Source organism: Paralichthys olivaceus, chromosome 16, assembly GCF_024713975.1.
Source record: "Paralichthys olivaceus isolate ysfri-2021 chromosome 16, ASM2471397v2, whole genome shotgun sequence".
NCBI lineage: Eukaryota > Metazoa > Chordata > Actinopteri > Pleuronectiformes > Paralichthyidae > Paralichthys > Paralichthys olivaceus.
This window is the reverse complement of record NC_091108.1, coordinates 13,891,472-13,919,097: the sequence shown is the minus strand read 5'-3', so window position 1 is coordinate 13,919,097 and position 27,626 is coordinate 13,891,472. Positions and strand designations below refer to the sequence as shown.

General features: G+C 39.6%; 1 protein-coding gene across 1 annotated transcript in view; it reads right to left on the bottom strand.

Annotated features, from left to right (window-relative positions):
- The window catches only part of clstn2a (calsyntenin 2a), a 121,129-nt gene extending 94,217 nt beyond the window's left edge, over nucleotides 1-26,912 (bottom strand). The window contains exon 1 of the mRNA XM_069511071.1: nucleotides 26,708-26,912. Within this exon, the coding sequence (XP_069367172.1) occupies nucleotides 26,708-26,783 (76 nt within the window). The 5' untranslated portion in view covers nucleotides 26,784-26,912. The remainder of the gene's footprint in view (nucleotides 1-26,707) is intronic.
- Between the last annotated feature and the right edge of the window lie 714 nt (nucleotides 26,913-27,626).

Sequence of the window (27,626 nt, the reverse complement as noted above, 5' to 3'; positions counted from 1 at the left end):
CAAAATGGTTAAAGTGTAGATGCACTGCAATTTCTAACTTCCAACATGCATCATCAGCCTGCACCTGTACTTTAGTGGCTCTTCATGTGGGAAGAAAAGCACAGTTTAGAGGAAGCGAGACTTAAATTATACCCTCTGCTTCTGAAGTCAAGATATATATCTTATGCATTGTCCCTTACATACTTGCTGGCCATAAAAGATAATATTTTTTCTCATTTCACCTCGTCTCTATCTGCAGTCTACGTGCACCGCTTCCCTGCATTCACAAAGATACCTAAAGTGCACCACCACTTCCTCTGCACACTGCATTTGACTGCATTTCATGTCCCGCTCCTTGGTTCAGTTCTGAGCTTAAAAAAAAAATTGTATCACCACAAAACTATGTCCATCTTAGTCTTGAGCCTATTTCAATACACAGTATATTACCAACCTGAATGTAAAAAATGTCTACAACATTAAAGTACTACCTGCATGCATTTGTAGAGCCTGCAAGTGCATTGTGTTGTCAGGTCAGGCTGCAGTAAGGCAGGTTGTATCAGTGCAGTAATCAACTAGAAAATGAGACCTGCCCAACAGGATGTCCCTGATTACCACTCCAGCAAAGAGTGAAGTTTGATTCAAAGTCTCACAATTTTGATGAAGAAACTGCAGTGAACTTGTGCATATGAAGGAATATATGCACAGGTTATAATATAAATCGGTCCAAACAGTTAACAATACCCTAAGAGGAAATAATACTATGTAGATAGAGTACTGTATATGCAGGAATGTATCACAAAGCCCAACCCAGGTGGGTATTAAAATATTGGTATGTCATACATGCTGCACTGCATTCATTTTTATTGGAGCACTCTGTGTTGTTATAGTCCACTGTGATGTATTGGGGGTTCTGGTAGACTAATGGAGTGTATGGGCGACTCAGAGTAAACATCCTGCAGATGATAAAGCTTCTGCATCCAGCAGTGATCTATTCCTGGATAGGAACATATTCTGTTTCTACTTGGACAACACACTCATACATTTGCAAAAACACAAATACACTGACACACACACACACACACACACACACACATCTATTCCAGGACACAGAGCCAGACAGAGCAGTTGGCCATGTCTGGTTAGCACAACCAGCAGCAGAGCTGACACTGCAGGTTGTGAGTGTGTGTGTGTTTGAGTTTTAGGCCTCGAGAGTGTGGGCATCTTTGGAAATGAGGACTCCTCACGTCTTCAAAAGGTTCTTAGAGAATTAATTGGAAGACTTGGTTTCTACGATTAAGATTAGATGCAGGTTTTGCTAAGTGTAAGGGTTAGGAGCCTGGAAATACAGCAAGTCAGGGAAGGGCCTTACAAGTATAGGACAAATGTGTGTATGCGTATGCATGAATATGGGTGTGTGTGCATGTATTTGAGCTTTTGTTTTCTTGTTATATGGCAGATACAGTGACTCCATGGCCGGGGGGTGCATTGGCCTAGATAGTGAAGGTGTGCGCAGTCTAAGATGCATAGCTCAGTGAAAAGTAAAAATGGAACACTGGTTTCTGGGGGAAAATTGTTTAAATTTTAATGAAGACAGAAACTTTACACTCTAATGAGCAATGACTGTGTAGCTGCAAAACATGTTTAACCCACCTCTTCAATACTCAGCCCAGTCACAGATATTCATTGGACAGAGGCAAGGTAAAATAGAAATAGTAAAGACAATGTAAATATTCAATGTTTACATTGTCTTGAAGCTGTTTTCTATATCTTGCATAAGCTCACCTGCCTATTAGAAAATGGTTTTCGTACTCTGATGAATATAAAAATCATTTGAAAAAACAAAAGGAGCCCAATAGTACTACAGTGGATACATGCTTTTTGAAATGAAATGAAAATCAGACAGAAATTATGTTTTGGGCATGTTTTTGTTGGGAAGATTTGATTTTGATAGGAAAGTTCAAATAAACATTCATCTCTATCATTTGTTGTCAGTACACTAGCACGAAGGCAGCCTGAAGAGTATAAGGATGAAGGAATGCTGTTGCCGGCTCCCCAAAAGTGAAGCATAAACATCTCACTCGCCCCCTGGTGGATGGAAGTGTAGGGTTATAAACCCCACCTCCTCCGCGTTAACAGATTGAACATGGAGCAAATAAAAAATTGGACACATCTTTTTTTCAAAGATTGTTTTTTGTTGTTTTCTGTATTTCTTATTCCACTGACATACGTTGAAATGTTCATGTTTCTGATAAGTTCAGTTTAAATTAGTTATTTGAAGCTATAAAAATGGTAAATGACAGCTGAGATTGACTCATAATTGCTCGACACACCCCTTGACACAGCAATGTGAAAACAGCTCCAGTCTGCATTTTTATTCTTTATTAGTAAAAAAAAAAGATTGCGAAGAGGGATATTTCATTTGCTAAACAGCAGAACAAATTAAGTAAAACTAAATGCCAAGTCTGTCTCATCGTCAGGATACAGCCATATACAGTGTAAGCTTCGCTGCCTGTGCTACAATGTGAAATTCTGACCTTCACATGGTGCGAAGGTTGAAGGAAAGGCACAAAAAGATGGATGCCTCATGCACAGGTGGCACTGCTAATCGGAGGTGTTGCTACGTTCAAGATTGATAATTCTTTCTTTGCTGCTGCAATATAATGTGATGCCAACTGCCTGTGTGTTGGCACTTTTTCAGACATGACCTCTGGGTAAAACCTGGAGAATTGGCTGCAAAATGTACCTGGCAGGAAGTGACGTATTAACTCTGCTGCTGAGATCATGTGATCATGTTTACAGCACCCGACCATCGTCTGGTTCTTCTCACCACAAACTCTCTTGACATCTTCGTCTGTGGCTTCTCTATGTGTTGTGCCGCATTTTTGCTGGGAGATATTGTGTATTGAGATACATTTGTTACAAGCATCATCAACCCTCTCACTCGCTCGCGGTGAATCCAGTGGAGGATCTCCTGCTGTACTGTTGCTATTACTTTAGGCCAGATGGATAAAAACCGTAGGAACTGCCGAATGTCCCACTTGGGCATACTGTAGCTTTAGAATGTTCTTGACAGCAAGAGTACTTTCATAGGGGACTGCACCCTGTTTCTTTGATGAATTATTCTCACCATGTGATTGGCAAAAGGTATAAAAACACTAATCTGGCTGATGGTATTATCACTACTGAAAAAGAGAGGAGAGAAGAGGAGGTGAAGTGGACAGATTGTCAGATAGTCTTTAAGGGCATCCAGGGACACTGTTTTACTAAGTCCTTAATACCACTAAAGTCCAGCCAAGATTCTCCGACATTCATGGGATCAGGGCCATGTGACCAAGGAGTGCAGCCTCTAGAGAAAAATAGTTCTGGCTGCAGTTACTTTATAGAGTTGAGGTGTCACCTCTATTCTAGAGACGTGCTAGCACCACAACAACCATACAACCTTGTGTTTTGCAACAGTATAAATGTGTGTGAATCACTCTTCTGTTGTGCCGTCGTTTTCTCTCTCATATAAAGACACTGGCAAAAGACCAGCCTATAACGGTTGGACGAGCCATCAGGAGCACTGGGAGAAATCAAAGACCATAAAGTTTTACCATCCTTCAGAAGGCAGGCGGAATTCTGGGTTGAACATGAGAGCATGTTCATTGGCTACTCACAATAATCAGTGGGGGCAGAAGGAATTAAAGAATTATGTTGAAACATGTTATAAACACTGTTACTTATCTTACACCTTTCTAACGCTGCTGTATCTGCTCCAGCAATGACCGTGGAGATATCAAAGGGTATGGTCACAAACCATTTGATTCGTCACCCGACATTAATACTTTTGGCATTGAGAGGTTCGAGTAATCTGGCAAAACTTTGTTTTTGATGATGTACAATCGAGTATCTGCAGGTAAAACAAGCAGGATTCTACAAGGATCTCTGTCCTCTCTGTGTGTGTGTGTGTGTGTGTGTGTGGAAATAAAGTAAAAATAAAGAGATTTAGTCTGAAATCACTCATCACAGGAGAAAGTCTTATATCTCAAGACAAGTAATTACATCATCTCTGTAAATGCTGTATTTTCATTGTTGATCATTTATTCATGTGAAGGAAAGTGTGTGTTTTTTTCAGAGAAATGTCTGAAATGATCAATGGCTCTGCTTTACACTCCTGCAGTTTGTGTTATTCATTTTCCTGCTCTCTCCTCAACCTTTCACTACCTCTGATTTTGGAAGGGTCCCAATTAGACGAACCTGGCATTTTAAACTAAACTTATCCTGGAGAGAGAGGACGAGAGGGGGCTTTCTCAGGGTGACTCATACACCTGGGTGGAAGCAGAATGTTAAATAGATTCAATCAAAGGGTCAAATTAACTTTCCCATAACAGAATGTCTGACAACTTGGAACATGCTTAACTACGCCACAGAGGATATCAATGAATACCTGGACCTAACAACACAGAATATAGTTATCACAGCAAACAGATTAGGGAGGTAATAAATGACTAGTATGTGTGTTTTGAGAGAAGTGATCTGATTTGATAGAATATCATAATAATAATGGAAAATTAGGGATACATTTGCCATAACCATTTTCAATCTGTATTCACCTGTTTTTAACATTTTTAACTATTTTGAATCAACTGAACAAAGACTGACTTTTAAGGGTATGTACCCACAGAAACAGCATCGCAGCATGCTGGCCAAATCTCAATCTGGAAACTCCGGCCTTTACAAAAAGGTTCTTTGATTATTATTTCTTCATTAAAAGACATGTACTCCTCTCTTCTGTTTTGTTGAGTCTGTGTCTGCATGGGTTTTCTCCAGGTACTCCCCTCCCACACTCCAAAGACATGCAGACTGGTGTTGATGTATAATTGGAGACTTTAAATTGATATTGTGTAAATGGTTGTTCTCTATATGTCCAGGGTATCCCCCCTTCTCTTGCCCGGTGTTAAAGAGTAAGCTGTACAGATAATGGATGGAATGTTAGTTTAGTAATATCTGTCACCCTGGTTTAGAGCTTTGTGGATTGAATGGTTTGGAATTTTATTACTTTAGCTCAAAACTGTATTACCTTGGTCAATTATCTATCTATCAGTATAATATCTACTGTGTAGATATCATATTTTGTGTTTTACTGCCCAAAAGAGACTTTGGTGAAATTATACGGACACATTTGCACATTGTATTTTCTGAGATGGGAAACAATGTGATATTAGAGGCAGTAAAGAATTATGTACTGCAATCTCAGCAGATATCCTAAAACTGAATTATAGTTGAATTATGAGATTCATATTTAAACACTATAAAAAGGAAAATGCAGAGAAAGTTGTGCATATTTAAATTGGCTGGAATTAAATACAATTTAAATGAAAAACTGAGTTCACTTAAAAAAGTGTTCACAGAAGAATATGGATGAATTTCTCTTCAAGTGATCACATGTTTTGTCATATTGAAATCTGTCTGTGTGAAGCAGACTGCAACAAAACTGTGTCTCAGTGCAACGTTAGCTGAGAGTGACTCTTGTTCATTTCCATCACGACATGCATTTTCTCACATAACATATGCAGATTTTTCCAATTTCACCCATTCAAAATTTCATCCACCCATTTCAACAAGGGCACGCATTGTGCAGTGTCAGTCACAGCTGTTCATGCATAAACGCACACGCTTCACCGCCATGTTTACAAGTACTGGTGCTGCAAGGCAAGTGGGGCATACTCCGTCTCCCAGCATGAGTTCTGAAATGATCTCCCACTGCCGGGGTAATTGCAAAACAATTTGCAGACTAATGAAAAGAACGTACAGTATGTATTGGAAATACAAAGCAGATGATAGTTGTGGCAGAAATCAAAGTTTACAGTGAGAGAGGTGGAGCATCAGTAAAAGAGGAGATTCATTTACGAGAGAAGAGAAACTGAACAGATGCAGGATGCAAGACAGAGAAAAGTGTCTGTTTATTGTCAAACATGATGATCACACTGTGCAAAAAAAGAGTGCACTGACTTTGTAACATGAATGTCTACCATTATGGTGGTTTAGAAGTCCAGCCATTTATTTCTGAGTTAAGGTTTAGTGTGGACTTCCCTCCACTTCACATCTGACAAGAGAACAAAGGCTGAAACACAACCATCAAGTAAAACATGCACTTAAAATATGACAGCAAGTTAAATTACAATTGTACATCTAACAAGAATGGAAACATGAGATAATTCTTTAACAGTCCCACAATGGAAAAATACGCCTCATAGACAGCAGAAAATTGCAATTGCCAGCTACATTCCAAGTGGTCAAGCAGAGTATTGGGTAAAGTTTTCACGCTGCCTGGATGAGTATGTAGTGTAGTTTGAAAGAAATGTTCTACCCTTTCAATTATCTACTTAAACAAACAATTTACATTTTTTTAAACTTCATAGTGTCTCTTAAAAAGAGTTTCTCACCAGATGAATAAAAACATCAATAGATTTAAAATATGATTAAAAAGAGTAATAATACAATATGTAAGGGCTAAGCTTACTTAGTGCAGAGACAGTGGCAGCCCGCTGAGAGGAAAAAAACAGGCAATTTCTGTTTCACTTTTCAGAATATTTAATTTGAACGATGAGCAGAGAAAAACCGAGCATCTGTGGATTCTCCAAAGGAAAGACATTCATCACAGAAAAACAAAATGTGACAGCCCGCCCCCACTGCTCAGCTACAGAAGTTGTTCAGGGTGAAGGAACAAAGGGAGACAAAAAGAAGACATGAGTTTAAGAAGAAGGGAGAGAAATAAGAGGAAGTAGGAGAGAAGGATAATTCCTTTTTTTCTCTCCAGAGCTGTTTTGATCGGCCTAACTCATTCTTCCAGGACGTGAAATCAAATCAGAAATCACTCAGTTATCCAATAATGTATTTTACCCTTATCTTGTGTCCGAGCACAGGAAGAACACATGGCAGGAAAAGACGAATAGGGCAGAGATAAGTTAGAAAGCCTGAGGGCTGCATGCCTGTTCCAACAACTTATATTAATCTCAGCATTTTACAAATATCCAGGCGGTGGGTAGCATTCAAATGACTAGAATCGATTGCGTTATATATTTTGTTGACTTGAGTTCTTACATTGTCCAAAATGATTCCAACAATGTTAAAACCCAGTGAATTCCACAATTTTATTCAAGGTAATTGGATGTTTCATTTTGGTTTAACTTTTAAATGCGTCATATCATTTTTATCCTAGTCTTTTATTGTTTTATATTGAGAGCCAGCAAATTAATATATTGTGCCTTTAATTCATAGTCATTGATTGGCAATCAATGAGAACAAGGCAAGCCGGGCTCTTATTTTCTTTTCAGCGACACTATGGCCTCAGAAGAACCAGCAGTCCCATCCATCATGGAGGCGACTGCAGGTGACAAGGGCAACCTCAAACCAGAGGTGGAGGCTGACACACCACATTTCTGGGTGGGATTCAGTTTGACTGGAAAATAGTTTAATAAGGAAATTTAATATAGTAATAAGTAAATGAAAGTAATATTCAAAGGTACGTCTGCAGTTAATACATGTTGATAAGCCTGCTAAGAGGTTTCAGTTGGGTATAAAAATGAAAGAAAGACCACAAAGGTTTTGAAAGAAGACTGTTCTTTATGACTTTATTAGCTCAAGAGCTTTTACATTTTTCTGGCAGAAAAAATAAGGATTGCCACCTTTTAATTTGTTACTAGATCAAAAAGAAAATCAAGATTAATGCCCGTCTCCCACAAACAGACTGCAGCAATTTATTTTATTTGTCATTATCATTGTCTGCTGAAAGCTGTTACTGCCCCCAAATCTCTCTCAAGGGAATCATTTTCCTTGAAGAATGTTGATCTTGTGTTTCTGCGTGTTTTGTTGTCGTGAGCAACTTTTCATCTGCACGTTTCTGCGTCTTTCTAACAGTTTAAAAATACTGTTTGCTTCTTTTACAGTTTGCTGCCGTCGTTCTTCCTACCACCTGCTGTCCTGCATGTTTCCTTGTAGCCTATAGGTTGTATGTTCATATATGTGCACAGTTTGCATAGTTTCCGTGATGAGGTGACTGTGAAACTTTGCAATGTTTGCAGTAATAGCACAGACACCCTCAAACCCATCAGTTATTGTCACCAAACAGAATCGCTCCAGGGAGGATTTCTGAAAGCTCAATGTCAATTTCCTCCCTTCCTCTGCCACTACCTATCGACGTTTGATTTAAGACAGCAGGACAGCACTGTAATCTAACAGGACAGAGAAAGAGGGACAAAACTGCAACAATACAATGATAAGGTCAACAATCTGTGCAGGAAATTGTCCAGATATTAAATCTAACATTAAGAACGAGCACTGGACAACAAAACAATTAAAGCAGCTAATAATGTCTTTGTTGTCAGTAATTACTTCATTCTGTACAAATCACCAGTTCGAATATGAAGAGGACTGTTTAATTGTCTGTCAAGAAGAAATGATTTTTTTATTCTTTCAGTTAAGATAATTGCTTTTTAATTTAACATTAACAATGATCGCGTTATTAGGAAGGTGATTTTCACTTCAGAGTTTGACTTTTTACTTCAGTCTTTACACAGAGTCACATGCTGTCTGTAACTAAGAGTAGTGTTAACTGATACTCAAGACAACAACTTTAAATTCATTGTTAATTAAAAAATTAATATCACCTCAAAAGCCCATGGAGGGACTAAAGATTAGGCCTTGCAGGAGTGAATGAGAAACTAAAAGAGATAGATTCGCAAAAGGGAATAGACTGGTGAATATTTTTCATTTACGAGATGCCATCCAAATAGTTGCATATATCCATATTAACATTATATTCTGCTTAGTTTGAGAATAATGTCTATTTTTTTCAAGATAAACTTAGCCCCTAGGTTTTGGCAAACATTCCTCCACCGGGAAATCCAAATTCACGGTAAACACACATGACATACCAATTAGCTTGCAAAAGTTAAGTTATCTAGGTTGACTAGCCATGAGCTACAACTCCAGTAGCAGCAAACACTTGCAACAGAAATGTTGTATTAAATATAGGGCCTCTCGCTTCTCAGATTTCCTGGCAACCAAAACCATGTTGGCACCAAGCTGTTTGATCCTCTGGTAATGGCAGCCAGTATCGAGACAGCCGGGGCTAAACCTTATCCGAGGAGCGTGGTGGTCCTGAACAATTCGAACCACTGACACAGGCAGCTGTCTTAGCCAGAGGTGGTATGAATGAATGGTAGATGATGATGTTTTGGGGTTTCGTTTTAGAATGGATTTGAAAATGAGCGCAGCTTTCCAGATTCCTACTACCAAGAGGTCACTGTTAGCGGTGGGCTGCCCACCTTTGATTAGACACTGTTAATGTTTCAAATAGAATATAATGATGTGGAGAGGTTCCAAATGGTTGACTATATATAGGCATTGGTCGTGTAAGGTCCAAGATGGCTTGGAACACTAGGTGGTGTTATCAGCCATGTTCAACCAATAAACATAGATTTGTTGCATAACTTTGGTCATAAATGTGATATTAAAACCAGCATCAGTGTATTTCATCAAATCATTTTTTCAAATCATTTTTTACAGCTCAAAAAAGCATGTGTGCAGTTTCTCTTTCATGGTTCGACTATGTGAGACGAATAGCAGAGCCTCTAGAGGTCAGTAGTAAAAGTTGAGCATCAAACTGATTCATATTTAACTTACAGACACTGTGTGTACCTCCCCAGTCGTAGCTTGAGCGGCAGCATTTGTGGAGTGGACATTATTTATGTGATTATGAGCCATTTATCTGGAAGCTGTCGCCCCCTTCACCTGAGCATGAGAGGCAACAGGCTTTATTAATGCATCTTGTTGAGGAGACACTCTTGGGCAAAACAGTCTGATGGTGTTCAGTGAATTGACTGTGATGAGGGTAATCACATCTGATTAACTATCTGAAATGAAATGATGGCAATGGCGCTTATGACTTTTACTCTGTTTTATGGAAATAATAGCATTGGTGCGATGATGTTTTTTGAGTCAGCATCTGCTCAAATTAAGACTTCAAAGTTGTCTCAGTTTTTAGCACAGCTTCACTGGCTCGCTGCTTTGCATCAGTGGAACGCAGCTCGTGTTTGAAGCCTAAACAGGGGTGAAGCACGATGAATAGCTAATCAGTATTTAGACACTTAAGGCAAATGTGCTTCATCTATTAAAACCTCTGATAAGCGTAGACCTTTTCATGGTCACAGCTCCAAGAGAAAGCTGTGGCTGACATCCAAACAAGCTGAGAGGTGGTGAATTGGAACTCAAGGGAGGATTTCACAAAGCGTTTAAATTATATTAGTCATAATTTAGTTTAAACACCATCCCTGGTTTCATTGCAGAGTCCATCATTAAGTCATGAAGGCTGTTTTTTACTTTTTATATAGCAGAGCTCTGATAATGGCGCAGGATGGCCACATGAGGAAGATAAATTGTTTTCCAATTTTAAGAACATAACTTGAAATGGTAACACACAAATGTATCAAGCTTTTTCAAATTAAAGTTAGCAACACTGTTAATTCAAAACTTTAATTTGACCACTTAATTTAAGTATTATCTTAAGTTGGTCCAAATGTTTTCTCTCAAAACTCTCTTTTTCTTATGGATTCCTTGTTTACTTTTGTCTCTTTTATCCTTTTCTTTCTTAATTACTTTTATATGATGCATTCTTGTATCTGCTGTCTTTGATTTTAGATTTTAGATTATATCATTGACTGTCTTTGATTTCAAATGATATTGTATTAATTTGTCCTCTTTGTGAAGCACTTTGTAACACCTGTTTTGAAAGGTGCTATATGAAATAAGTTATTATTAACAATTGTCTTTTTTCAGTGTAGTTCCTGATCATATTAAAGTAAATATACAAGAACCGCAATTTATCTTTTACATTAACAAATAACATAACACACTATATAAATAAATAATGCTGAAGCCCTACTGATACAAGATTAATAGGCCAATCTTATCTAATCACACATATGCAAATATATCTGTATGTATCAACATGCAGCTAAATAAGATTGGTTTTCAGTACAGTTATGCAAAAGAAATGTTTGAGGTATTATTTCGGAACATTGCTGATATTATTTAGTTGTCTACTAGAAACTTTATTTGTCAAATATAAAATTCTGGTCACAGCTCAGAGATCATACCCTCACCAAGGCGAACGCTCTATTTCAGAATGTGGAAGTAAAAATCTAGGATCTCCCCAATGAAATTTGCTACAAAGGTTTATAGGTTGTTCTTTGGCACATACCACACACCTTCAAACTAGCTTCAAGAAAACTGGTTCAGTAGTTTTTGTGCAATACTGTTCACAAGCAGACTAACAGCAATGAAACAAACCTCCTTGTGGAGGTAATAAAGCTAATCTAAGCTAAGCAATTCTAATCTAACAAACTGTACAAAAATCCTGATCGACAGCAAGGAAAAGTCCTATTTACCTAAACCGGAGACAGAAAAAATACAGTAGAAAACAGTCTCAGTAGAAAATAAGATGCTATAAATAACATCACAGACAACCTAGTTACAGAAATAAACAAAACTTTTCACAAGTTACATATAACATAGGCTCTAACTAGGACACTTAATCATTTCCAGAAGCAGAGGCTAGACGGCAACATGACGGTTCATGGCAAGAATTTGCCACACATCACTCTCACCTCCAGTTGAGCTGTTTGATGTATGTTAGGGTTGGATATGATCCAGACTTGTTCATTATCTCGAGTGTTATCCAGAGATATCGCGCCGTAGGTGATAATGAAAGTATTGTGCTGGGTGAGGAGGTGTTGATTGCATTGTGTTTCTGTACGAGCAATGCAATTAAAAACAGGATCAGCTTACAGTGAACACCATTATTTTGAAAGAGAAGGATATTAGAGCGAATTTGCAACACAGGGAAAGCAAAGGCCCCTACAACACTCACATACACAAACAAAGCATTATTTCTGCATAACATACAGTATAAACCGGTTCCTCAACAGCTGGATCCCAACAGTCTGTCAGGATAAAAAAAATCTAAATTATGTTCTGCTCTGTTTGCCTTGGAGATTGCGCTGACAGAGCAAAACTGCAGACAGGTAATCATATTCCAGAGCACCTAAGGGCACACAGCAGCAGACTAACGCCCTAATCCTTTTCAATAATATCGACTGTCACCGTTGTGATTATACTAGATGATTACTCTGACACTACCTCTGCAGTTAAGCACATTCTTTAATAGATGTCATCAACATGAAGTGGTCATCTCTTGCATCCCTCTCACCTTTGCCATTTTCACTGCTAAATGCTAATTTCTGTAAAGTACGTACAGTGCATTTGTAAAAAGTATTTATCATCTAACAACGTATTAAGTACCGTGACATCTTTAAACGTGAATGGTCTCTAAAAGGACGCTCCACTGATTTTAGGTTCAGTTAACCAGTCACAGATGGAAGACAGTTTTATAATGTCTGTGGGCAGCTAACGTCATGAGAGTAAATTACTCTCATGATGTCATTGAGGATTATGTCAATTTAATTCCGAGACTCCAGTTTTTAACAAAGTTTGGCAAAAGTGGCCGCTTAAGCAGGCAGAGAAGGTCTGTGAAATAATGAAAGATGCCATCAAGTTGCATTGTGACAAGTATAAAAGTCAGGGTTTCTGCAGCTTGACCCAATCAAGAGAAAAGAGTCCAGATGAATCTGTCGTCTAGATTGAAACTACTACTTTTAAAATCTGTCTCACATGAGCCCCAAGACGTCATGGAAATGTGGTATTTAATCGTTGGAGTACCATTTGGAAGAATCAGGCTGATGTTGTTGCAGCTAGTCCAATATACTGTATACACAATACATTTTCTAAACAAAATTAAAAGAAACAAATTTTAGCACCAGTAACTTGTAAAATGTAATCTATGTATGACATTTATTTTTTTAGCTTCAGTTCAATGCAAATTTGGTTGTTTAATGTGTATTTACATTATAAGACAGTGTGAAGAAATGTTTCACAGTGTCATTGTGTCCCTACTCGTATTTTCCAAATACTTATTGTTGAAGCTGCTGGAAGTATAAAATGCAACACTCCACTAAACTGTATAAGCAGTGAGTTTAAACAGCTTCAATTACAGGGGGGAAGCTGGGGATAGTACTTCAGTACATAAATTGGCAGTAGGGACTGGCGAAGACAATTAGCTGGATTAAAACATGACCAACTGGTGGGGAAAGGACAGAAGTGAACTTACTTTTCGAGGCAAGCAGGTCCATAATCTATACAATATTCATGGAGTGACATCAGTAAGAGAGAACGACACTGGTTTTAGCTGCAGTCTTGGCAGACATACCACAGAGGCCTTCATTAATTATTTAGACTTCTCTACTACCACACTGTGCATTAGAGACATGGTGTACAGGAAGGGCACATGGCTTTAAACTGTGAGTGTGTGTGTGTATTTTACAAAAAAAAAGCATCCACCCACAACTGTGTGCTGAACACAAAAAGCTGCACATACACAAACACAGATAGTTTTGCACACAAGGAACTTGAGCAGCCACCCACACACATACAAGACAACTTTAGGTTTACATAGCAGTTGACATTTGGACAAACAAGAGCAGAGGTGGATCACAGCCGAGTGTGAGCGAAAGGTGGCTGACTCCGAGGACTTAAACATGAAAGAGATGTAAATGATTAAGCTTAGAGATGACAGCAAATGCCACAGAAGTCAGAGACACCAGAAGTGTAAAAATATAAAAACACAGGTAAGGGTGAGAGGGAGGAGAAGGTGAGAGAGGCAGAGAAGGAGGTGAGGGAGGGAGAGAAAGAGATGAGAGCAGAACAGATGGAGACAGAAATTGACATTTGACATTTAAAACATGTGTAATTAGTCACAGAAGCCTTGTGTGTCATAGCAGATGAGAGTGGGGGAGTATAAATGACAATATCAGCATAGAGAGGCTAAATCACACATGTAAATTTGAAAGTAACGCATCATGTGGCCCTGCAGCTCTATCCACATGGTAGTCATTCCAACAGAAACCATAAAAAACTACAAAATGAGATAGGGGGAAAAAAAGTAGAGCGACATTCTGAGGAAACAGCAGAGACACAATGTAAGCTGATGTCACCAACTAGATCCTGGCTGGCAGAGACAGATGCCCAGAATCAGCAGCCGCCTCAGCCTCAGGTATGCCCGCCCCTGCCTGCTGTGACATTACCTGCCTACTACCACATAATCATGATGAATCGCTCCGGGGCTTGCCGCCGACCGCTCACACCACCAAACAATGAGTGGCAATGGCAAACATCTCCACACCATGCAGCCTCTCTCTTCCCCTTTATCTTCCTTCGTGTTCTGTCACCGTGCTCTCATTCTTTTTCCTTCTTCTCTGCCTCTCCACAGCGCCTCTTTTCTAGCTCTCCTCTTCTCACCTAGCCTGATTCTTTTCTCTCTCTTTTGTAATTTCCAATGCATCTCTGTCCTCTATGCCTTCTTTTAACTTCAAGTGGGGCCAGCTTCAGAGAGAGAAAGAAAGACAGCTGGAGGTTCAATACACAGAAGGACACTAGAGGTGACTTTATGCCTGCATCGGACAGAGAGTATAATAACAGTTAATAACAGTTTCCTTTGAACAAAAACTGTAGAAAATACATATGTAAATATAAAAAGTTTATACTACAAACCAATGGCAATAACCAATTAATAGACATGCACAACAAACAAACCAAAAATAGACAGTGAGTCACCCACATCACTTTTTCAAGCTTGTCTTGTCCACCCTTCAGCATAAATGTCCTCTTTTCCATTGTGAGACAAAGACATTTCATTGTTAGACATTTCCATTGCCCAATACTTGGTTTATTCATGCTCTTCCAGTCAGGAGCTATGAAATGGTTTTAGAGAAGGATTTGGATGATCCATTGATCAATCCATCCATTATCTACTGTATACCGCTTATCCATTGAGGAACGCGGTGGGGACTTGAGCCATCCCAGCTGACACTGGACGAGAGGCGGCGTAAACCCTGGACTGGTCGCCAGTGCATCACAGGGCTAACATACAGAGACAAACAACAATCCACACCGACAGTCAAATTAGAGTATCTAATCTACCTAACCCCAATGTACATGATTTTGGACTGTGGGAGAGAGCCAGAGTACCTGGAGAAAACCCACACCAAAACAGGGAGAGCATGCAAACTCCACACAAAAAGACCACGGCCAAACTTTTACTCAAACCACAAACCATCGTGCTGTGAGGTAAACATGCTAACCACTACTCCGCAATTGATGATTTCACCAAAGAGTATATGTGATTAGGATATCAGAGAGTTAGATGGCACATAACGCCTGCTGCAATGCGAAAGCCATGACAAAGTTTGTTAAACCATATTCATTCTGTTGTGAGTAATACTATACTTCAGATTGAAGTGTTTTCCTGGATAAACAATAATTCACGGAAAACATTTGTTCAATTTCAGAGAGTTGCTAATGTTTTCTTCAAAACATTTGTTTTCTACAAAACATTTGTTTTCTACATCATCTCACCACAAAGAATTTGGGGTTCGAGGTCGCCACAGGGGCGGAGGGGGTGGGGCTTTGATATATGTGGAGTATTATAGATATATATAGTACTTCCACAGTGTCATAAGTTAAAAGACTGTGGAGGGCATTTTCAGAATTTAATACTAAAGCCAAGCCATATTACTCTCGGCAGTTTGTTTTAATCTACCACAGGGATCGGGGTGGGAAAGAAAACATTGTTTATCATCACTTTTCTCTGAAAATCAATATCTGACAACAGGGATGAATTACATATTCTGCAATAACAAAGAGGGTAGCATCAGCGCCTCATATTTTTTGAAATCACCCCATTCCTCAAAGTAATGCAGAACTAAAAGGAGGAGAGTATAAAAGCTATAAAAGCTGGTAAAGTCCGAGATGGTGAATCGCTGTCACCAATTCCCAAGCAATTACCGGTGTTCCCTTTCCCTTTGCCCCTGCAAGCTACTGTCTTTATAAAGAAATGATGCTTGAGAGGCTAACAGCATCTTGTGAGGTAAACAGTGTAGCTCTTTAATATTTTATGGCGTCTCGGCCTAGTTGCGGCCGATGTGAGCAGTCCTACAGTAACAGTTGTCTATGTGGGAAGAGAGAGTGAGGAGAGACAAAGGTCAAGGGTTAACAAGACAAATAAGATGGACATCCTCCCCCCGATTTGTCTCATCTGCAAGTGTCTGTCTACTCCCTTGTGGAGCTGCCATCTTGGACCACTCCACTCACAGCTGATCCCCATTACTGAGGAGGACAGCTGCCTTGTTACAGAGGCTGAGGAGACACTAAGTGAAAGTGTACGTGTGTGTCTGTTTAATTGTGCATGAGGGAAGGAAAGAGAAAGGTAAGTGCAAGGGCCATGGGGGAAAGGGCAGCTGTGGGAGACGAGGTATGAAGGAGGCAGAGAAACAATAGGCTCGGTCCAATGAAGACAAACAGTCACTACATGCTTAACTTGCATAGCTTGGGGCCGTCATAGCTGCTAACAGGAGCACTTTTCTTTCTGATGACGCCTGAGAAACATCTGGCCAATTACTAACAACATATATAATGGGAGTGTGGTCACATAGAGAAAGGAGGGGAAGGGAGGGGATAGGACTGATGGTTTCTTTTAATGCTAAACATCCCAAATCAATACATCAGCAGGGTTATCAGAGCTGTCTTATTCACTTTCACATACTTTCATTCATGTTATTTCATCTGTGATCCTCTCACCCTCTTTTCTCTCAACTGCCTCTAGGGATGTGAAGTTTCTCAAAAAAAAACGCTCTGGTTTTCTCAGACAAAACACCTGTTTCCTGCGACATGAAATAAAGTGAAATCATAGGTTCAAACACGCTATAATCCAAGCATATCATGGTGAGTAATAACTGATATTCAGCACAATGTAACAGGCGTATAAATGACACATGTATCATTGTAATGGCCTCCTGTTCGACCCATTGCTTCATAAATGTCTGACATATTTCAGCCGATGCCAGTGGATCACATAAATGGTCAAATGAAAGTTTTTATTGACGATATGGTAGAATTTACTCTTCCAATAATCTTGAGTGGAAAAACACATTCCTGACTACAGTATTCTGGTGAAATAAAGGCGGATGTGAAGTATGTTGCAGAAACAAGGAGGGTGACAGTTTCAACAATCAAAAGTACATTTTACACACCTCTGTCACCACACATGATGTGACATGTGTGGTGGCGCTGTCGTTTTAACCCACACGCAAAATGTATTGTCTGCTTGTGATTGTGAGGACAAAGGAAATGTGTAAAGAAATGTGTGGAGTGAGAAATACACACAAATCCTTGGCTTTTTAATAGAAATTGTGACGGGAATAAACTAAAGAGCACGTCCTTACTTTAGATACTTACCAGGCTTTTTGTTTGCAATTATCTTTGATGTGACTGCCATCGTCTCTTCAAAAACAATGCAGCAAAGTTTATTTAACTCAGAGGGGGAGTCATTTTATTTTCTCACACAAATACATGTAGAAAATATATTTGTCTGCTCCCTGTGTCTAGCAAAACACTTTGAGAGAGATTCAGTAAATAATGGTCATTTCTCTATATCTACCCTCTACAAAACCTGCCTATCTACCCTGCCGTTGTATGCCCCCGCCAACATATATCAATTCATCCAATTTCCAAGTGTGTACCAAATTTGAACAAATTCCCTGAAGGTGTTCCTGAGATGTTCCGTTCAGAAGACCAAAAACATGTTTTGTAATGTCAAAGTGACCTTCGCATTTGACTTTCAACCACCAAACTTCAACATTGAATCCAAGTGAATGATTGTACCAAATTTGAAGGAATTCCATTCGCCGTCACTTGCACGGATGCATTAAAAAGAGTAATTAGGAAGAGCCTGTGACAACGTACCATCTAACACAGCACACCAGTATCTCACATTATCAATAACAAGCCCTGAGCCAGAGTCATATTTGAGCCAAATGAAAGAAACGGCTAAAGACCAAGTATCTTTTCATGAATACAGTTTTACTCCGATCAAATTGTACAAATACACAAAGAGACATACTCTATGCCCTTACTATACAAAAACATGTGAACAGTATCTTCAGTTATCTGCACATAACACCCACTTCCCACTTTCCCATCCACCTTGCAGGAGCAAATATCACCTCAGACAACAAAGCCATTGTCACACAGGTGTATAAAACGATTGTGAGATTTTTATACATCACAATGCACAAAGGCCTGGAGGTGCTGCCCAGGATACAAAGGGATGTTTCATTTTGCGTTTGTAATGATGGATGTCAATCGATTAATGATAATGACCCGAGGAAAAAAAAACCTGGGTAAGCACCATTATCAGACCACAAGCACAAATGCTGAACTTGCAGAAAGAGGAATAGGATTTTTCTTTTGGCTGACAAAGAACAGAGTAATAATAGCAAAAAAGCTGCGGACTGAGAATAAAATAAACAATTCATTACACCCGAGTAAGTAAAAATTAAAACTCATCTGTTGTGACATGGACTTGATGGGAAATGTTGTTGTGTTGGCATGAGAATGGTGGTTGGTATAATACTGCTCGTTCCTTAGGGCCAAAAAATAAAGAGAAGAGAGAGCCAGAAAAACAGAGCGTTTGTGTGCAAGTTAAACAGGTCTTCTTGGAAAAGGGAATTTTGGTTGAAAAATCGTATGAGCAAATAGTAAGAATGTATAGAGGAGGAGGAGCAATTGACTTAGAGGGCAACAAACCATTCATCAAAAACACTGCAGATGGCGAAGCTGGAGAGTAAATTACAAAACGGAAATAGAGCTTCCGTTCAGACGCATTTAAATTTATGGATCAGGGAATCACACCGTGGACTAGACGACTCACAATCACGTGAATTTGCTTCACATGGAACAACAATGTAAATTACCTCATTAGCCTGATGGCACCAGGTCAGCTTTTATTGACACACACAGGAAATTATACTTAAAATACTGTGATGTCGTTACAGCATTTATTTTATAACTTTATTGAGCCCATTTCAGTGTGGATTCATTAAGCATATCCGACACATATTTTTGTTCTAAAAAAGATTTAAAGCAATGAATGTGTTTGTTTGTTTTTACCACCCCATCAAGATTTTTGGAGACATGTCTGCTTTATTCTTAGGAAAAATCAAATTTACTGTTCATTTTGCTACCAATACAAAATTACTTTGCAACATCATATTATAAATCTAATCTAAGCCAAAGAAGCATGAAGCTGAAACAAATTAGCAGGTGAACGTGTTGGTACATAAACTGCCAAGATGAATTTTGCTCACAAAAAAACAGAAAGATGTGAAACACACAAACACAACAGTTGAATGCAGCAAGGTCGCTTAAATACGTAGTTGTACTTTGAAACTATATAATTTAAATGATTTATTAATGCACCAGTAGAGGAGATAGAGTAAGGAAGGCAAAGGGCTAGAGGGCAGAAGAAGGGGGTAAAAAGAGATGATAGGGGCAATGACAGAGATGAAGATATGCATTCTGTAGTGAGGTGAGGTTTAAAACTGGCAGCTTTACAAAGTATGAGAAGATGAAAATATATAAGTGATCTGAGGGGTGAAGCAGGGAAATGTGCACTGCGCGCACACACACACACACACCACACACATCTATAAATCTATACATCAAATCTAAAGCGCTGCTGCCAGGAGGGGAAAAGAATAGAGAGACAAAGTCAAAAGGTGCAGACAGAGACAGGTAGGTTGATAAAGAGACAGAATGAAGAAACAGAAACACTGACAGAGAGAAACAGAGATAACTCCACTGACTGATGACTCATGAAAATTAAAACCTTTCTTCTAGCATTTCCCTCCCCGCTGAGATGTCTTTCTTCCTGAGCAGCCACTGCAATTTCAGGTACAGCAGGTGCACGAGTCTCTACATGCATGCATCTGCATGCATGTAGATGAAGATATTTTAAGAAAAGGGAGGGCTGGTATTATTCTGAGGGAATAAAGGAAAATCAGCTGCACTGTTATTCTCTGTGTGTAACTGCCAACAACAATAGTATTGTATAAAAATCACAGTGTCCAAAAATAATAACACAGTCTCTAAATAACCAAATTAAAACCATTCATCAGAATTACATAAGCCATAAAATTGGCTTAAATAATGAAGTGTTGGGCTTTGTTTATTCTGATAAATCAGAAGGTATTAAAACTCACTCTCTCATCTGAATTTCTGTTCATATTTTGTATGCAACAATAAATCCATTATAAACTCATTTAAAAGTAAGTATTACAAATTCAACACATTTCAAAAGGTTTAACTACTAAACCCATGCTAAATATAATGTATATATATTAACAATGTCATTTGATCCTGTTTTTTAAGTTTCACTAAACCATATGTGAATATTTACCATTACTATGGCAACAAGTGACAACTGACATTAACTGTATATGTGCTAGTTTAGCTTAATCTTCCAAAGTACAATAACAATACAATTCAGCTACGCTATCAATCATAACAGTTATATCCACCTCTAAAAAGCACTCAGTGGAGCCCATACCTTCACCAAGGCCAAACATTCCACTTCTTATAAAATAAATATATAAAAGAAAAATGGAATTGGCCTTAAACCTAAGTGATTCATTTGTCATTAAATGTAGTTCATGGATCCACCCCTTAAGCTGTATCGAAATTGACTACGTTCTTTACAGGCCACGACTGCAAGTATTTTCTGTGTTATCGTGCTAACAATTAAACTAACAAAATCATTAGAGCCCAAACCTCCACCAAGGCCCAACAGTCCCCTTGTGAATACACATTTAAAGTCACTAGATACAGATTTTTACTTGGATCTGCACCTAATTGCACACACTCATAAATATTAGGCCCCTAAACATATCTGATTTTTTCATCAAGATCCATTATTTTATTATGAAAATGCTGCAGAAAGCAATAATGTTAAAGAAAGAGAAAACAAATTCCTGGATCAACACCTAAATTTAACAGGTTCTTTCTTGGGTCATGCTCCATCCCTCCACAAAACTTTTCTGGAAATTTCAAAACATCATGGAAACATGATTTTGCTTCATTGGCTTATTCTCTGGGTGTAACTGCAAACCAAAGAATGAAGGGCGTGGATGGCTTGTATACCCACATCAGGGTGTCTGTCAAGATACAAAATCAAGTACTTAGACAAAAGAGTATAGAAAAAATAACATGTGTAGCTACAAGTGAGTGGGTAAATGAACAGAGATGCTCTACACACGACTGCAAACCACACAAACTGACTTTACCATCTGCTCCACACATCAGGTGTTATGCTCAGTCTCCTCTCAAGGTATTCTTTTGTTGTCTTTAAAAGAATTTCTTTTTTCAGTTGCCTTGTAGGCAAAGTATTAAAGACTTGATAGAATTTCCTTCGGCATGACTTGCCGCAGCACCTCTGATGTTACACTATGTAGTTTCACTTTGTATCCCAACTCTCCAATATTTACCTAAACATGTGGTTGTAAAACATCTCCAGAATCATATTTCACGATGGGAGATACATGGCTCTTTCATGGTTTCTATGGGGGAGAATCACAAGCAATGAAAAAATCAAATATAAAGCCACTTCAAAGCTTAGAGTGAGGCTTTGGACTGATTATGCAAGAGACCCACACAGGACAACTTGAAAGGAAGATGAAGGAGATGACTCAATCCAGTTCAGGCTGACATGAAAAGAGCATTGTGTGTGTGTGTGTGTGTGTGTGTGTGTGTGTGTGTGTGTGTGTGTGTGTGTGTGTGTGTGTGTGTGTGTGTGTGTGTGTGTGTGTCCCCTATATTACATTTGGTTGGAGTTGAACACACACTTCAATGTTAACACGTTTTATTAGGTGCACAAATACACAGTAAGCTAATAAGTTTATATTGGAATTATAATTAAAACAGCGCGCAGTGGTGCATGTCTTCATAACTCGAGGCTTTATCATGAGTCACAACAGAATGCAGTCTATTGTTTAATAAAGGATTGCCAGGCCTGTGTGCATAGAGACAAAAGATAACACTTCAATGACACCAGCTCATGGGACACAGCTGAAGCACAGCACCTCAGTTTAGTCTGTAACGCTGTTGAGCAGCTATTCAGCCAAACTCCGACCAGAGATGAACCATGTTAAAAACTGGTAGCATACCCTTATGAAGACTAAAAAAATATCCCATTTCAAGAATTGTTTTTTAAGAAAACCTCAAAAGAGAAAGTTTGAACCTCCTCTCCCTTGAAAGATAACATCTCAATGCAGAAAGTTAAATTATCTGAAATTTAAACCCCAATTCTTAACTTTATTATCACCTGTACCCCATCATAACACCTAAGTGTTTGTTAACCAGTTTAAGAGAAAAGCACAGTGAGGAGGCTATAACGCAATTGATCTACCTCAGATATGTGAAATATATCTGCTTTGTTGGTAGTTGTTGCTGTCTGTCGTCTCTAACTAGCCTTTTTATTGGAGTTAAGCTAAGACCTTTCACCTTTTAAGGAAAAAATGGCTTTCTAGCACCTAATCCATGTCGTCACCATGCTTGAAAATAGGGGGGGGGGGGGTGTTTTCAAGACACTATGGTGAATGTTTTCAATGGTTTTCTATGTATGTTACGTTCTTGGTTGTTAATTCATTCATCAACGACAAGTACACAATGCAGTGGTGTACTGCGGTACCCCATTGAACTTTGTCCGCATTATGAGAGTGTGTGCCGTCCTTATTCCAGGGCTGGGCTTACTGGTTACAACTGACCAAGTCAGTTACTGTCCATTAACGCTCTAGACTAATGCAGAGTCCCCACATAGTAAAGCATACGACACTTAACTGAATTATGTGAGGCATCCAGATGTATTCTTAAGTGTAACTGACTAACCCATGCACCAGTGGACAGGGTTTGGGGAAAGCGTGTCTGCAGCCATTCTTCCCGTCCAACTCTCTGTGTTTTTAAATCTGATGAATAGAAAAATCCCGACAACAAAAGAAAAGGAAAGTATAAGGGTTATGGTGTAATTATTATCCAGAAACCACAAGCACTTTATTCAAAAAAAAAGTAGACATCTCCTTTCATGCCTCTCTACCTCTCCCATTACCTTTTCTCCTCTCACTCTCTCCGTCTCCTCTACAGCACCACCCTGCTCATTTACCGATGAGCCGCCACCTGGCAGAGCTGCAAAGGGAAAATGTGTGTGTCTTTATAAAGAAATGAGTGTTTACTGGGATAGTTTTACAGCATAGGAGTGTTCAAATGTCTGTGAATGTGCGTGCATGCTTTAGTGAGAGAACAGTGTCTCTCAGAGGTGAGCACTGCATGCACTGTTTATCCACCACATATTGTGCAGCGCTGACCAGAGAGCCCCATCGGGCCCATTGGACCAGCTGGTGTGATAGTGGCACAGACACAGCTCTAAACATTAACACTTCTCACACACACACACACACACACACACACACACACACACACACACACACACACACACACACACACACACACACACACACACACACACACACACTTCTCTCCTCACCACACATACATCATCCGATGGCAGTCCTTCCATTTTCAGTCCTCTCCTCCACCTTACGCCTCATCAGACATATTATAATTAGCTCTGCTGAGTAATTAACATCCAAATTAGGACATTCATTTGCATATCGGCCCTCATTTGCATACACTTCTTGCAGCACACGGACCTGACATTCCTCCACACACAAATCAATGCCAAGCTCAAGGGTAATAATCAGTCTTCCTCAATACACAGCTCATGCACACATGAGTATTCACAAACAGTGAACATACTGCATATATTTTCCTTTGCAAACCATTATGCACAATGGGAGAGACATCTCACACAAGCGCATTAACAGAAAACACAAATGCAAAAGCCATACAACAAATGCAAAAGTGACAACACAACTACAATAGCCACAGAACGGAAACCCAACTACAACAGAAGTGAGCGACAGCAGGTGTTGACAATAAAACAAGAGTTACTTGCTGCGGTGAAGTGAGCCATGTTGTGAAAACCCAGAAATCCAGTTGTTGCCTAAAATGTTATGCTTCTCTATTTGAGGCGTTACAGTACAGTAAAAGTAAAAAACCTAGGTATTCCTCACAAATGTTTCGGTCAACATCTGTTGCTGATTAGTTAGTGTGTGTTGTAGCTTGCTATGTCGTGGCAAATTTTGTCAAACTGGGAGAGAGGGAACATAATTGGGATGAAGAAGAGAGTCTGTAATAGAGGAATCCAGGATAGAGTAAGAATGTGACACTCAAGATGAGAAAAGGCAAAGTAAGACAGACGAAGACTGTCTCACCGTTTATACGTCTCACTTAAGCCCATAAACTCTGGAATTGAATCGACAGCTATGAAGGGAGAAAAAGAGAGCTCTGGAAATCAGACTGAGAGGTGTTCAGGCTCGGAGAAAAAGGAGTGAAAAGATGGAGAGTGACGAAACACTCCTCTCACTCTGTGACATTTGGCCTCTGAATGGCATCAGCTCAACAGAGCGGAGCAGCAGAGAGTGATGCTGAGTCAAAGCAAGGAAGACAGAAAAAAACAAGTGAGAAAGCAGAGGAAAGAAAGAGAATAGGACAGCATGAATGACAGTAAAGACGGTGAAAAAAAGGAAAAAGCACAGAGGACGGGGGAGAGCAGTTCCCGGCAGACATTGTTTCACCAGTCATTGCACAGAAGAGGAAAGCCTGAGTTATGCTTCTGAGTTCCACATTGCTTTCACGATTTATGTTCCGGCGAGGATAATGCAGCTAGACGGCTCTGTTGAAAAGACAACCATAAATCTGATCTTGTTTTCGATTTTTTTTTTCTCCTGTTCTTTCTCTTTCGACGCCCCTCATATCCTCTCAGTCTGTGGTCTCTGGCAATCATCTGCTCTGGTCTATTTCCCCGACTTCTTATGTAAAGGTATTCAGCGGTAAAGCCTTTGTCTCATGTATATACTGTATTCTGCTGAGCTTGTAGAGCGCACAAAATAGAAAACCTTCACACACACACAAATAAATTGCTCTCTGGGTCTATCTGAAATCCAGTCAGCACGAGGCCTTGATCGTATCCTTTTCAAACATTAAGAGGAAATGGCTTTACATAACAATACCAGGTCATCTCGGATCTTAAGAAGCAATATTGATTTTTTTACTGAGGTGAAGCCAATCCAGCCATTTCATAAAATGACCAGATTGTGGTCCTCTGCACTGCGTAACCAATCACAGATGTAGACATACTGTATCTATATATTGTGTATGTCAATCAAAGCTGAGTCCACACTTTACATTCACCTTTGAAAACTGAGTATCTTGTTGAAGTCTATAGAAAAGACTCTCCTCTTTCAGTTAATACAAACCTAGCTACAGCGGCCTCGCTTCTGGCTCCTGGCTACATCAAGGTCTTTTATAAACAGACAGATAATTATATTTGGTTGAATCGACAGTAGGTTGGTCCAGCACTTTGACTGCAAAAACCCAATGAATATTACAGGAAACCACCAGAGAATGTATATGAAAATGGACGACATGTCTCCACTCTGTCCAAAAGCCAAAATATTCATGATAAGAATGCCGCCATCTTGCGTACTTGGAGCCATTCTGTGCAGTAGTAATCGTATGCTTAGCCAATTGTGAGTCAGTTTGAGAAACCAATCATGACAGCTCACCCTGTTATTAATGGCATCAACTAATTAATCAAACTTATAAGTAAAATAAACACTTGAACAAACATCAGTTTCCTAAAGTGAGAGAAATATCTTTGAGTGTGTGTTAAAGAGAGAGAGAGATATCACAAAGTGGGGATATGATTAAATACAACACCCTGACAATGGCTGCCCTCTCTGAGCACTAATCGATTATCACAGTCAGAAATCATCCTCAGATCGCTGGCCAACCAGAAAATCATGACCAGAAACTAACCGCTGACGCCCACAATGAATGTTGAGTTAATGGTGTTAATCATTTCAAAAGCAACTGGGGCCATGTAAGGATTCATCTGATATGAGTTTCCCAGAAACCCTGTTAAATAGAGGTTTTCTCTCCACAGTCTCCAACACTTGTCTTTAATATTATGAGGTCTCTACCCCTTAGAGACATACATTCTTGTATAGGAATTTTTAATGTGTTAAATAAGTAAAAGAGGGCAATTATTTTTACCATCAGAGTGGAAATTATCAATCAATCAATTTTCAGTTACTCACTTAGACAGTAGATAAACATTTGATAATTATCATTTTGACATTATTTCAGCTCAGTAGCCAAATAAACCTTGGTTTTAGGTTCTCATTTGTGGGGGTTGACTGATTTACTTGTCTAATCTATATGAATTGATTATATTTTGGTTTATTCCAAGACAATACAGGGTTTTAGGATATCGACATGGATATGGTCAGATATCAGCCAGCTTTTTGTTTACTCTACCACAGTAAACAACAACAAAGCTGAAACTTCCCACTGCACCTGAACACCTATCCTGATAATCACACCTGTCCGCCATCACGTGAAGCTCCTCCACCGGTTAGATTAGAACAATTAACATTCAAAACACCTTCATCCACGGAATGTTCCGCAGGAGCAGCCTTAGAAAAGTACCACAAAATGGAGAAGAAGTTGCACAAGCCGTTTGCGCTCTGCTCGACAAACTTGTGCAACTCAAATGCGGAAAAAGCAACAAACATGTCGAAGCCAAGTTGATTTCCTTCTTTTCTTTTCTCCCTCACGTGCCTACCTTTTCCGCCGAGAGTCCGGGAGGAGCCCCAGACAAAGAAGAAGAGCCAAACGGAGGAGAGCCCGGGTGTGTGCATGGTGGAGGAGCTGCTGCTGCTGTGTGCGGGGGATATCTGCTCCGTCCTCCTCCTCCTCTCCTCTGATCCTGGATCTGCTCCTCCTGAGTGAGAAGAGCTTCCTCTGCTGCTGCTGGTAGCGCGAGGAGGGAGGAGAGACGGCGAGAGAGAGAGAGAGACACACTGACTATCGTTAGGAGAGAAAGAGAGAGAGACTCACTGACTATCACTAGGAATGAGAGAGAGAGGGAGCCACTGAGTATTGTGAGGAGAGAGAGGAAGAGAGTCACTGAGTACTGTACGGAGAGAGAGAGGAAGAGAGATAATCACTGAGTATTGTGAGGAGAGAGAGGAAGAGAGTCACTGAGTACTGTGAGGAGAGAGAGAGGAAGAGAGAGAATCACTGAGTATTGTGAGGAGAGAGAGGAAGAGAGTCACTGAGTACTGTGAGGAGAGAGAGAGGAAGAGAGAGAATCACTGAGTATTGTGAGGAGAGAGAGAGGGTCACTAAGTACTATGCGGAGAGAGATAAGATACACTCTCTGAGTATTGTGAGGAGAGAGAGGAAGAGAGAGAATCACTGAGTATTGTGAGGAGAGAGAGTCACTGAGTACTGTGAAGAGAGAGATAGGAAGAGAGAGAGTCACTGAGTATTGTGAGGAGAGAGAGAGGGATTCACTGAGTATTGTGAGGAGTGAGAGAGAGAGAGAGAGATTCCCTAAGTATTGTGAGGAGAAAGAGAGAGATTCACTAAGTATTGTGAGGAGTGAGAGAGAGAGAGAGATTCCCTAAGTATTGTGAGGAGAAAGAGAGAGATTCACTAAGTATTGTGAGGAGTGAGAGAGAGATTCACTGAGTATTGTG